At 37.2% G+C, this 12866-nt stretch overlaps 1 protein-coding gene and 1 pseudogene across 1 annotated transcript; one reads left to right on the top strand and one right to left on the bottom strand.

The window, feature by feature from the left end:
- Window positions 1–794: 794 nt before the first annotated feature.
- Window positions 795–2419, bottom strand: TAS2R13 (taste 2 receptor member 13). Its single transcript, XM_004092117.3, has one exon. The coding sequence runs from the start codon at window positions 2159–2161 to the stop codon at window positions 1250–1252; it is 912 nt and encodes a 303-aa protein (XP_004092165.1). The 5' UTR covers window positions 2162–2419; the 3' UTR covers window positions 795–1249.
- A 4945-nt stretch (window positions 2420–7364) lies between these two features.
- On the top strand, window positions 7365–10283 carry LOC100584718 (annotated as a pseudogene).
- Window positions 10284–12866: the final 2583 nt, after the last annotated feature.

Below are 12866 nucleotides of genomic sequence, written 5' to 3'. Positions count from 1 at the left end.
AGAATAACTTCAAAAACATTATGCTGAGTTAAAGAAGCCTCACATATAACAATACACACTCTATAACTGTATGTGTGTGTGTGTGTGTATATATATGGCATCTATATATCTATATCTATAGATATATAGATATATAGATGCATAAAATTCTAGAAATCAATGAACTCTGTTATTGTTACCAAAAGCAGATAAGTAGCTGCTTGGAAAAAAGGGCTGGAGAGGAGAGGGTAAACTGCAGAGGGCACTAACATTGTGGTCATACAAGTGTATACATTGTCGAAACTCTAACCGAAATGTGGACTAACATGTTGCATTTTACTATATATAAATTATACCTCAATAATATTTACTTTAAAAGGCATAATGTAGGCTGGGCGCGGTGGCTCACGCTTGTAATCCCAGCACTTTGGGAGGCTGAAGCGGGCGGATCACGAGGTCAGGAGATCGAGACCACGGTGAAACCCCGTCTCTACTAAAAATACAAAAAAAATTAGCCGGGCGTGGTGGCGGGCGCCTGTAGTCCCAGCTACTCGGAAAGGCTGAGGAGGAGAATGGCGTGAACCCGGGAGGCGGAGCTTGCAGTGAGCCGAGATTGCGCCACCGCACTCCAGCCTGGGCGACAGAGCGAGACTCCGTCTCAAAAGAAAAAAAAAAAAAAGGCATAATGTAAAATATGTATGTTCACATACATACAATTACTAAAAAACCCTTATCTTTTTATGTGGCAGTTACTCATATTAAACTTTTTAACCCTCTCAATTCTCTCAACCCATCAGTATAGTAATAGTGGCAAGTCCAAACTTCCCTAATTCTATTCCAAATAACTGTTCTAGTTATCTGTAATTCGCCATTTAAATAGGAGTACTTGAGATAATAAAATAATTACCTAAATCACCCATCCCAATGAATGATTTAGAATTGAAGAGCCATTGCCAAACAAAAGATTGTAGATTTACAATTAACATCTAAGTATGCTGTAGTATATGTTTTTAATTTACAACAGAATCTGCCAATAATTTCCTCAAATAAGTTTCAAATTCCTAATAATGTAGAAATACATGTCATAAATACATAATATTCTTAGATAAGATGCTATTATAGAGAAGAATTTAAAAAATTTACAGTGACCTTCACAATAAAAGAAACCAGGGGAAGCATAAAATATCTTTTAAACTCTTTGTAGACTCCTGTTTCTGTCTGCAATATTCAATAATCTGTGGTCTGAATGGCTTATGAAACTGTGAGTTTCTCATCGTTTAGCCCATACCTTAGCTGCCACCAAAAGAAAGGCCTGTCTTAACTTAGAGTTTCCTAGAATCAGAAGAAAGGAGTGGCTTGAAGGATAGAAGACTCCAATCGTCTCACAAAGCATGTAGATCACTGTGTTCTGATACAGCTCAGAAATCCATGATATGAGAATACATAGAAAGAAACTAGCATAGAGTAAAAGGAATGAGATCACAATTTTCAAGGCATTTGTATGGACCTTGGTCCTGGGGTCTCTGTGTCCTTTGTAATTGAGTTGCATTTTCTGGAGATGTTTCTGCAGGGAGAAAATTAACAGGAGAAAAGAGATGAGGGCCACAGTAAATGGTGTTAGACTGAACATAGTCACAGTGAATTTGACCGACACTGAAAATGTTGCAAAGTCACTCCTACTGAAATTCCAAGTTGTGTTTCTTTCATATCGGTCCAGCCAGTCTTTTATATGTATGTTTATTTGTATCAGATTTAAAAATAAGAAGACCAAGGTTCCTAGCAGTATCATCAGAATCACTTTGTTTACTCTCCACTTCAAATAGAGAAAAGCAGGGCTAGAGAAACTCGCTATTTTGAGCAAATGAAAGATGCTGAGGATTGTAGCAAGCCAGAGACTGAAGTGATTAGAAACTATCCAGCTAAAAATCATAATTCTTAATCCTGTTCCAGACACAAATATGGCTAGAGAATGCAGAGCTAAAAACCAACTTACTAATATTTCCCAGATTAGCCCAATTCTGGAGATTGCCAAGATAATGAGGATTTTATCAACTGAGGACAGCTCTCTTTTACTGACCCAGTCAATGCAGTTTATCAGTACTATAAATCCATTGCTCAAATTCCCAATTATGAATTCTGCAATTATTACAAGCGTGAGGATACTCGGCAGGGCACTTTCCATGTCAGAACAGAGAAAGTTCAATGTCTAATGTCACTGCTGGTTATTCACTGATCTAAAATGCTATTCATATCCTTGAGTGTCCAGTGGAGTTCTTCTTCCTTCTCCTTTTTCTGCTCCTTCTTTCATTGTTGGCTCAACATCAAAGTAGAAATCTCTAAAGTTTGCTGATCGATCTTCACATAACTGTTCTGGTGTTATCTTTATTTTTCTTCAATTTCTCTGCTGAGCCCTAGCTAAGATATTTATGTCTTCACCATGGGCAGAACTATTTCATAGATGATTATGAAGCAAAGTTAAACTCACATTTGCAACCATGCAAATAAAGATATATTCTCTTTCATTGTTTTGTACTTTTTTGCCTTGTCTGAGTGTAGATAATTAGATTCAACCAGTTCGAGTTCTGAGGTACAAATATTATAAAATCTGATTCATAGAATATGTAGCTAAATGAAGCTTTTATGGCTAATAGCATAGCCAATGAAGATTTATAAAATATGCAAAGACAGACCTATGCTATTTCAAAAGAGTGCTCAATTTCTTGTGGAGCTAAAGCTGAATCTGGTCAATACTGTGACTAAAGAGAAACTCGTTTACAAAGCATCCATCTTTCTCATTCCCTGCCTCATCACTACTTAGCAGTGCTCACCACTATCCCTCCATAGGCACCAAATGCCTTCACATTTTATCCACTTTTCCCTTCATATTTCTTTTTTAAACTTAAAAGTGATAAAAAAACAAATTTTACAAAATCAGCAACAGCTACCAAAGAAAGCAGTACTGTATCACATCATAACTTGCAAAACTGATAACCAAGCAAAGAAACATACACTAGTTCCCCTTATCCATGAGGCATATGTCCCAAGACCTCCAGTGGATGCCTAAAACAGCAGATAGTACCAAACTCTATATACAGTATACTTTTTTCCTGTATTCACCTACCTATGATAAAGTTTAATTTATAAATCAAGCACAGTAAAAGATGACAAAAATAACTAATAATAAAATAGAACAATTAAAACAATATACTATAATAAAAGTTGCCAGGGGTTGTGGCTCATCCCTGTAATCCTAGCACTTTGGGAGGTTGAGGCGGGAGGACCGCTCGAGCCCAAAAGTTTGAGATCAGCCTGGGCAACACAGGGAGACCCTGTCTCTAAAATCCATAAAAATTTAAAAAATAAAAAGTAAAAAATGTGTTTAAATGTATAGTGTGGTGTCTCTCACTCTCTCAAGATACCTTACTGTACTGTACACACCTATTTTTAGACTGTGGTTGACCTTGGGTAACTGAAACTGCAGATAAGGGGGGACTAATGTGTTCATTGTGAAGAGTCAAGTTTCCTCACCCCACCCCACCCTTTCAAAAACTACCAAAAAAAAGTGAATTACCAAAATTCTGAAAGCGTGGAGACTCAAGAAAGATTGTCTAACTCAAAATTAATGTAAATAAAACACTTTGTTATCTTGATTATAGGATAATAAGTAGCCATTTAGCTGGATGAATACAAAGCTATTTTTATTTAATAAACATATAATTTGTGAATTATGAATGGTTATATTTTATTACTCATGCAATCTTTATTGGGTGATCTACAGAGTACTAAAAAATGTACAAAATAATTGCATCATCTTTAATGATTTACAAGTTTCAATTATAACTTAAAATAGGTAGATATTTTCTATTTTGTTGTTATAATGGTATATTTGTCAAGATAGAATAGAAAATATCTCCTTTAACAGTTTGTTAGCTTTGTATATTTATGACCTTTAAATATCTAGCTATGTGGCATGTGGTCTTCCATTTGCATTCTTGACCTAGACCTGAAGAGATCTTTTATACTTTTTCATTTTAGGGTGGTCTTCCCACCTATCTAGAGAAAAGGGTTTGGGGATGCCGGTCACAACTTGATAATACCCCAAATCTGTACAAATAGGCCTGAGGGATGGTACTGTACTTGCTGGTATATGAAAAAATACCATAGTTTTTTAGAACTTGTGACATAACACATGACAAAGACATAGAGAATGGATAGCAGGCTTGCGGTTCTGAGCTGCATTTTCCTGGTGTGTTTCCATAAGAGAAAACATTTACAAATATGAATTTAATCAAAGAGATGTAGTCTCTCACCTCTATAAGAGAAAGAGAATAGATGCTAGGGAGCATCACAGAAAAACTTTTCAGCAGTCTGAACTGAAAAGGAAAATGAGGCAAAGGGCAGGAAGAGGAAACAATGAAAGGTTTGAGTATGTAAAGTATTTTTTAAGTCACTGATGGATGCAGTTTGCCAACGTTGTGTTAGGATATTTGCATCTATGCTTATGATGAATATTGACATTTAATTTTCATTTCTCATATTGTGCCTATGAGAATTTGGTATTAAGATTTAGCTAACCTCATATCATTTGTTTAGAAATATTTCTTTTCTCTTTTTCATTTTTGCTGCCTATTATTGTTACATGTAACACATATAGGACATTTAAAAGTTTAAATGCTATAGTATAAAGTGCACACTGATTTAAACACCTCCCATGGCAAGAAAGAGTACTTTGTAAACCCCATAACACCTTATTTGCTCCTTTCTAATTATAACCCCTATCTTCATTCCAGAAGTAACAACTATCTGCAATTCAAATCACGTTATTGTTTAACTTTGTATATTTTAATTTGATATGTATCCCTAAGCACTAGCTTGGTTTTGCCTGGTTTTGGATTGCACATGAATGGAATAATACTGTACATAATATTTTTGAATTTAACTATTTTTGATCAATAGTATGTTTTTTAAATTAATCATGTTGCATATAGAGATAGATCGTTTATTCAATGCTGCGTAGTATTAATGGAATGACAATTCAAAATTTATCTAGTCTAGTGGAAACACAAAGTTGGTTTATTTTGAGTTTGGAGACTATGATGATGATGATGCTACAAACATTCTTTAACATGTAACTTATTATTGAGTACATGAGCATACATTTCTATGATCTTGATCTGGAACCATTCTGTCGCCTTTTCTTCTGGTCTTGTTTTGGCAGTTACGATTTTCTAGATATTTGTCAGTTTCAATTATTTATGTTTTCATGTAATTTTAATTATAATATCTTATTAAATTTTTAATACCAACAGAATATATCCTTTAAATTCTTCATATTATTTGCTTTTCTTTTCATGATTTATCTTACCAGAAGTTTGCCTATTTTTTTAGTCTATTCAAGTCTGTCTTGGTTGATCTTTTCAGATGTATTATCTTTCATTAATTTCATCTCTTATATTGTTATTTAATTATTTTTACTTCCGTTGAGTATGTTTGCTGTTATATTCCTGGTATATGTTTTCCTCTTAGAATTTTTAAGCATTTCTCACAAGGTTTTACTATATTTTATTATACTTAATTTTAAATATTTTCTAAATTTATTGTGATTTTTCTTCCACCATAGACTATTTTTAAAATATATGTTCAAGTTTCCATTTACATAAAATTTTCTCTGCTAAAATTTATGTTATGCATATATGGTCAATTTTGATAAATGCTTTGTGTTTGCTGAAAATAATGTGTATCCTGTAGCTTTGGGGTGCAGTGTTGCACACATCTACTAGATCTATTTGTAATCATATTATTTAAATCCTATTTACCTTTTCTGAGTTTTGTCTTCTTATTCTATTATTTCTTGAGATTTAATGTTAAACTACCCTGCTATGAGTATAGGTTTATCTATGTCTTTTAGAAGTCCTGTCAACTTTTACTTTACATATTTTGATGCCATGCTGATGAGTGCATACAGCATTAGAATTGTAGTATCTTCATGGCAAATATAATCGCTACTCACATGAGGTGACATTATCTATTCTAATGTCTTTTTCCTTAAAATCTATTTAGCCTCACGCCTGAAATCCCAGCACTTTGAGAGGCCAAGGCGGGCGGATCATGAGGTCAGGAGATCGAGACCAGCCTGGCTAACACATGGTGAAACCCCGTCTCTACTAAAAATACAAAAAATTAGCCGGGCATGGTGGCGGGCACCCATAGTCCCAGCTACTTGGGAGGCAGAGGCAGGAGAATGGCAGGAACCTGGGAGGTGGAGCTTGCAGTGAGCCAAGATCGCGCCACTGCACTCCAGTGTGGGCGACAAAGCGAGACTCCGTCTCAAAAAAAAAAAAAATCTATTTAGTATATATTAAAATGATTACATTAGCTTATTTTTGTTAGTGTTTTATGGTGTGATTTTTCTAAATTTTACTTTTAACTTCTCTTTGTTATTAGGATTTAGATATATATCTTGTACATAGCATAGAGGTCTTAAAATGGGACCTAGAGCTGTATGCTAGCATTTTATTCCTTGTAGAATAAGAAATGTAGTCTTGTAGGAGTCCCCTCTCCCCCTTGAAGTTGTATATTATCATGTAAATTTTTGGCCAATAAAATATTGTGGAAATGACATGTTGCTTCAGAGTGAGGGCATTACTCACCAGTATAAGACTGCAAATTTCTCATCATTAGCTTGCCTGTGTTGTGCAGCACCAAGGCTTGCCTAAATGTAGTGAGATCCACAGAGTTTGGAAAGTTCCTATAGCACGAGCAGGCTGCAGGGCAGCTTTCTGTCATCTATGTGTGCCCAGCAGTGTGCTGTCCTCACACATCTCACAAGTAAGCAGAGAGCATCTCCATTACCTAAAAAAATTTAGGTAAATATACAAATATCCATGCACACACATCATGAGATGGAAATAGGCTGTAAAAGGAGTCAGAGATATTGACCATCTTCACTGTTAGCTGTAGGATTGCTGCCCACCCCCCGACACACCCACACAAACTCACATACACACAAATGAAAAGCACAGTGGAAAGCAGAATAGCAGTCTTTCCAAACAGATTGAAAAACAAATGGCCTCTAAAGTTCAATCCTGACACTGTGCTGATTGCTTGGACACAGTTCCGTCCAAACATTATCCAAGTCATAGTTGTACCTTTTAGAAATTAGACACAAACAACATCCTACCCAACCCTTCCTGCTGGGCTAGAGTCCTAAAAGAAATGAGGGATACACTTGACCTGAAGTAAGCAAAGCAGAACCCAGCCTCTGAGGTGAGGAGGCCCACCTGGTAGGGAGCTCAAAGGCGCCATTGTCCTGCTTGTCTTTATGAAGGGAGCTGCCACATTTCCCCCAGCACAAAGTTGGGAGTGACACCAGAGCCTCCTGAAAGATGCTTCTGATTCTGCTGTCAGTGGCCCTGCTGGCCTTCAGCTCAGCTCAGGACTTAAATGAAGGTAAGATGAATTAGGGGAAGATATTGTGATTCTGATTGGGGTTTACGGGCAAAAGCTATAGAGGGGGAAAGTGGAGGGAAGAGAGGAGGATGAGAAAACAGATGGGACTGCAGAGTTCTCATGCCAAGGATCAGAAGACCTGTTGTGCCTTCATTCCTCGTCAAGGCCTCATAATTTATTGATTGCACAAATAGAACCCAATAAAGAATTTGTACCAGGGGAGTGAGAGAGTGAGATTTGCATTTACAGAGACATGGGACTGCTGGGAAGGATGTGGAGAATGCAAGACAGATTCAGGGAAGTACAACTGTGAAGATCCTGTACTGATCCCAGTATACAGGGATGATGGTGGCTCTGCTGTACAGTGGATGAGCATTGATGAAGGATATAAACACGTCAGAGCTACTGCCGAGGCAGAGAATTGGGTAAACACTTGTCTCTGTCTACACAGAGTTAGGGAATAACCAGAGTGAAACATTGTCATTTTTCTCTCTCCTGAATGTAGTATTTCAATGTGCTGGGAATGGCATGTGTAAGATTGTATCGAAGTGGCTATGTCTGGTGGCTCCTGTTGAGAAAGCTTGCAAACATAAGCAACATATTTACAGATGAAAGAGGGAAGAAGAATCCCCAAATATGTCATTGAAATACTCAGAGCAGTTTAACTAAATAAACACTAAGGCTTGGGGAATCCTAAGAGGACAAACAGGCGCCCTTCTATGTTGAGTTCTTAGTTGATGCTCAGCGTAGTAACAATCCTGCTACCCCTTACATCTTCTTTCACTTCCAGTAGCATCAGAGAGTGGCTGATGAGATCACAAAGGGGATGCACAGGGTGTGATCAGAGGTCCTTTATCCTCGTAGAACACTATGAGCCCTGAATGATTCATGAAGTAACTTTTCCCATCATCCTGTACTTCTTTTCTAGATGTCAGCCAGGAGGATGTCCCCTCGTAATATCAGGTAAATCCCAATAAATTCTCAGTAAACTCTGTCTCCATTTTTCCCTGAACAATTGATCAGTTCTCCAGTGTCTTCTTATCATCATTTTCTTGTCAGGAATTGGCTAATACCAGTGCCCCAGAGATATAAACAGTTTTCTCCCAACCTTGATTCTGGGACCATGAGTAAAGAAATTTGATATTTCATCACCCTTATGTGGATTAAGAGGAGTTCTAATCAGGAAGCCTTGGGAAGGGGGGAGGTTAGGAGTTGAGAGGTAGGTCAGGGAGAGAGGGGCCGGCCATGTGGTGAAGACAGAGAGGTATGACGACAGGAGGGTTTTCCAGCACTGAGCTCAGCTCTTCTTGTTTCAATTCACACAGATGGAGGAGACTCTGACCAGTTCCTAGATGAGGAGCGTCAGGGACCACCTTTGGGAGGACAGCAATCTCAACCTTCTGCTGGTGATGGGAACGAGGATGATGGTCCTCAGCAGGGACCACCCCGACAAGGGGGCCAGCAGAACCAAGGTCCACCACTTCCTCAAGGAAAGGCCACAAGGACCACCGCCACAGGGAGGCCATCCCCGTCCTCCTCACGGAAGGCCACAAGGACCACCCCCACAGGGAGGCCATCAGCATCATCCTCCCCCACCTCTTCATGGAAAACCCCAGGGACCACCTCCCCAAGGGGGCCACCCACAAGGACCTCCACAGGGGCAGCCTCCTCAGTAATCTAGGATTCAATAACAGGTATGATTCCAGTTTATTATCCATCAAAGGCTCCAACTGCTACAGTTCTCCAACTTCATTGTGCCAATGAATCCTCTGAAAATCTGTTAATATTTCCATGTCCTAGAACACATTTCTCATGAGTTTTGTTCAAATATTCTGGGATAGGGTAGCAAGATCTTGTTTTTAACCAATCTCTTGAAGGCAATTCTGATTTTGAGAATCACTATCTTCAAATTACCTCTCTTAAATAGGGTTGAGAATGAGGACATAGAATCATGTTCTCCCTTTGGCGCTCTGTTTCCTTTCCTCAAACTCAAAGACTCCCATTTATTTAAAGTTTTCACCTGAACACTCCTTGTTCAGAAGAGGCTCAGTCCTGCCTCACACTAGCCTTTCAAGTCCAGTATTCCTGCTAAATGCTCCTTGGACTTTCAGCTGTTAAATGGTATCTCATTTTTTTAAACACATTTCACATTTAAAGTCATGCATGCATAAGCTAACAAAAACTAATCTCACTGAATAGACATGTACCAAGCTAAATAGTAATTCATTTTTCCTCCCCTCTACCCTTCCCAAAACTCCCACTTTTTACTGTTTGGAACCTCCTCTTTGAAATATTTATTGCTACATAACTATATATAATTTTCCCACCACTAATACCACACTTTATATTCAGATCTGTGTCTTATTGGAAAAATTTATTTCTTAGCTTTCACGTGAGTTCATTTAGATCTCTTCAGTGTTTATTCGTTAGTTTTTTGTTTTACAATTATATACAATGCTATTGTTTGGTTTTTCTGTAATTTGCTTAGCCAATCCCCGTCACTGAACATTGAGGCTGCTTACACATTGTCACTATTACAGTATATGTTGCAGTGACCATCTTTGTGAAAATAACCCTTAACATATCCAACAGCCACAAAGCATGAACAACCTAAGAGTCATGGTTTTTCTTCCTCATCTAAGCAACAGTTTAAAGCACATTACGTGCAATGGCATAGAAAGTGTGAACAAAGAAAATGATATTAAGGAGGGGAGCTGTAGAAGGGATAGAGGGCAAGAGGATGGTTTTGCATCTTCCTCACTGCAGTAAACCAATGAGGGATTAGACATTTCCTGCCATGTCAAGTCTTGCCTATAATCTTCCTTGTCTTTTTCAGGAAGTGAATAAGAAGATAACAGTGTTTCAAATGCCTTGAAACATAATGTGATCATGCTCTAACTTCAATATACCAATAAAATAATCAGCTTGCAATTTCTGATTATGGTGTCTCCTTCTGAGTGTTTGGGACTCTGGAATCTGAGACCCATCTGCATATTGTGCGAACATCCAGGACCCCTTCTCCTTGATGTTTCCAGCAAGCTTCTCTCCTCCTTATCCTTATTAAGTCATCTGCCAGGGGAAGGAGTTCCACTGTTTCTTTCCTTCTCTGTTTTCTATAGCTCAAATTTAAATTGTACAATTATTTTCAGGTCATTTCCTGATATTGTAGTAAGCTTATGAATGTAAGCAAAACAGTACCAATGAAAGAAAGTCCCAGAAGCTGACAGAAATTTTAACAAGTTCGAAAGTAACCGATTTTGTTTTCTAGGGAAATGAGTATGGTTCTATGCCTCTATTCCCCAGAAGCCACTAGACTGATTTTCCCCTATTTTATCACTGATCAGTTCTGTCCCTGCCTATGATTCTTATCATTCTTAAGAAAATCTCAATAAATTTCCTCAAAGAGGCAGCATGATTTGAATGGGCAAAGGATTTGGAAAGAGGCCTTAGTTTAAGGCCTCTTTCTTGCTAGCTCTGAACTCTTAGGCAGCTACTTACAAGTCTCAGAGCCTCAGTTTCCTCTTCTAAAATGAGCATAATAAAAATGGCTCCCCTAAAGGATGAAGACTAAGCAGATCACATACATAGAAAACTAATGGAGATTGTCATGTCTGCTCCCCAATAATGATTTTAAGAAAGAAGAGCAGACATGAAGTTGTGAGGAATTAAATGCTCCAAGTTACAAATTTTAAGATTTCTTTGTCAAAAAATCTAAGTACAATAGTCTCTGAGATTGTTTTTTTCTAGGCTTTCAAACAAAATAGGATCACTTTGTCTACTCGTACATTTTTTAGCATTTTCTTTCTTACCAGGCTATTTGTAAAAGTCTAATTAGTTCTCTTTTTTGAAAAATAGTTAGTACCTGCTTGTATGTTGTCTATACTGGTAGATATTTAAAATGGAAATTTAATTATTAGAATTAGAAATGCAGGCTTTTGAAATCTAACTTACGAATGTGTTAGTCAATGTAGTGAAATATTGCTCCTATAATATCAGTCTTTGTCTGTGCACCACCCAAATTAAAATACCTAGAATGAGAAAACAGAGATGCAATTTAATTTATAACAGATGGAAAGTCTACTTCTTAAGTGAAAATAAAAGGTACAAACATTCTGTAATTTTATTAAGTAAAAAAGAAAACAATGCAAACTTCAAAAATGAGATGGAGAAATTAATCATAGATGTGTAAAATTTTGAAAAAAATAACATGATGTAAAACTCTTCTGATATAAAATTTCAATGACATTAATATTACTTTCACACAAGTTATCAAATATGACTCAAGAATTGTCAGAAAAATTGAATATAAATTCCTAAAAGCAGTGAATGATGTTGATATAGGAAACTCTCTGCAAGCAACTATCACTGTCATCTCCAATGTCAATGAACACAGAAAATTCTTATGTTGCATTTTTTAATCACAATGAGCAGATAATTCTAGTTTAAATTTTTCTAAATTATAAAAAAGTTAACATTCCTTCGGAATTCATTCTGTGAGGCTCATCAATGAAAATAAGTAGACCTGCAAAGGAAAAATCCTCAGAAGTACATAAACAAGTCAACGCTGTGTGGAAAATAATCCACCATGTTGAAAGAGGATGGTGAGGATGGCTCAATATTAGAAAACTGCCACTGTCTCCACTGATAGCCTAAATGCTTTCACTAAGAAGTTTAAAAACAATCAGAACAGAATGATCTTACCACAAGAGCCACCAAGTTGACCAACCCACATGCAGCTGGAGCCCAGGTCTCTCCTACTTGATTTTATATCACATTGCCTAATCAAGGATTTTGATTCTGCACATGATGCTTTTGTCTCCTGAATCTTAACTGTATGCTCTATGGGATTATTTCAATCAGCACAAGCCTGCTGAAGCAACTCCCATTTTTACAAAGTCTTCCTAAAACTCTTAATATTTCTTTACTGTTACATTATTTGCCGCCATTCTTATTCCAAAGTTCTTGAAATATATGTCAATGGTATTTCCTCCATTCCCTCACCTCCAGTTTTTCTTCCACATTCATAATAAAGGCTTTCATACTTTGCACTCCACTTTTGTGACGGTCATCTTTGACCTTCATTCCAGTCAATTCAGGAGTCCATTTTCAGGGTTGCATCTCATTTGACCTCTGAGCAATGTGACACTGTTGAACATATCCTACTTTTTGGAACACGTTATCAACATCTCCAGGAATATCTCACTGTCTCCTAGGGTTTCTTCTACCTCTGCTGCTTCCCTCCTGTAGTTACAAGTTTATTGTCTTTCAACTCTGTTTAATCTTGCTAAATAGCATCTATATTCATCTATGTGATTTAGCCAACTGCGAGTCATTCTTGACTCTTCCTCATACATCACATTACATCAGGTCAAATAGACTACGCTATTTTGAAGTTCAACCTTCAAAATACATATCTATTGCAGCCATTTTTTAGCACA

The sequence above is a fragment of the Nomascus leucogenys genome, chromosome 23, assembly GCF_006542625.1.
Source record: "Nomascus leucogenys isolate Asia chromosome 23, Asia_NLE_v1, whole genome shotgun sequence".
Lineage (NCBI taxonomy): Eukaryota > Metazoa > Chordata > Mammalia > Primates > Hylobatidae > Nomascus > Nomascus leucogenys.
Note: the sequence above shows the minus strand (reverse complement) of the source record. Positions and strands in the feature narration are given on the sequence as shown.

Coding starts and splice junctions, on each gene's coding strand:
- TAS2R13 (XM_004092117.3), bottom strand. CDS start 2,161: ATGGAAAGTGCCCTGCCGAGTATCCTCACGCTTGTAATAATTGCAGAA.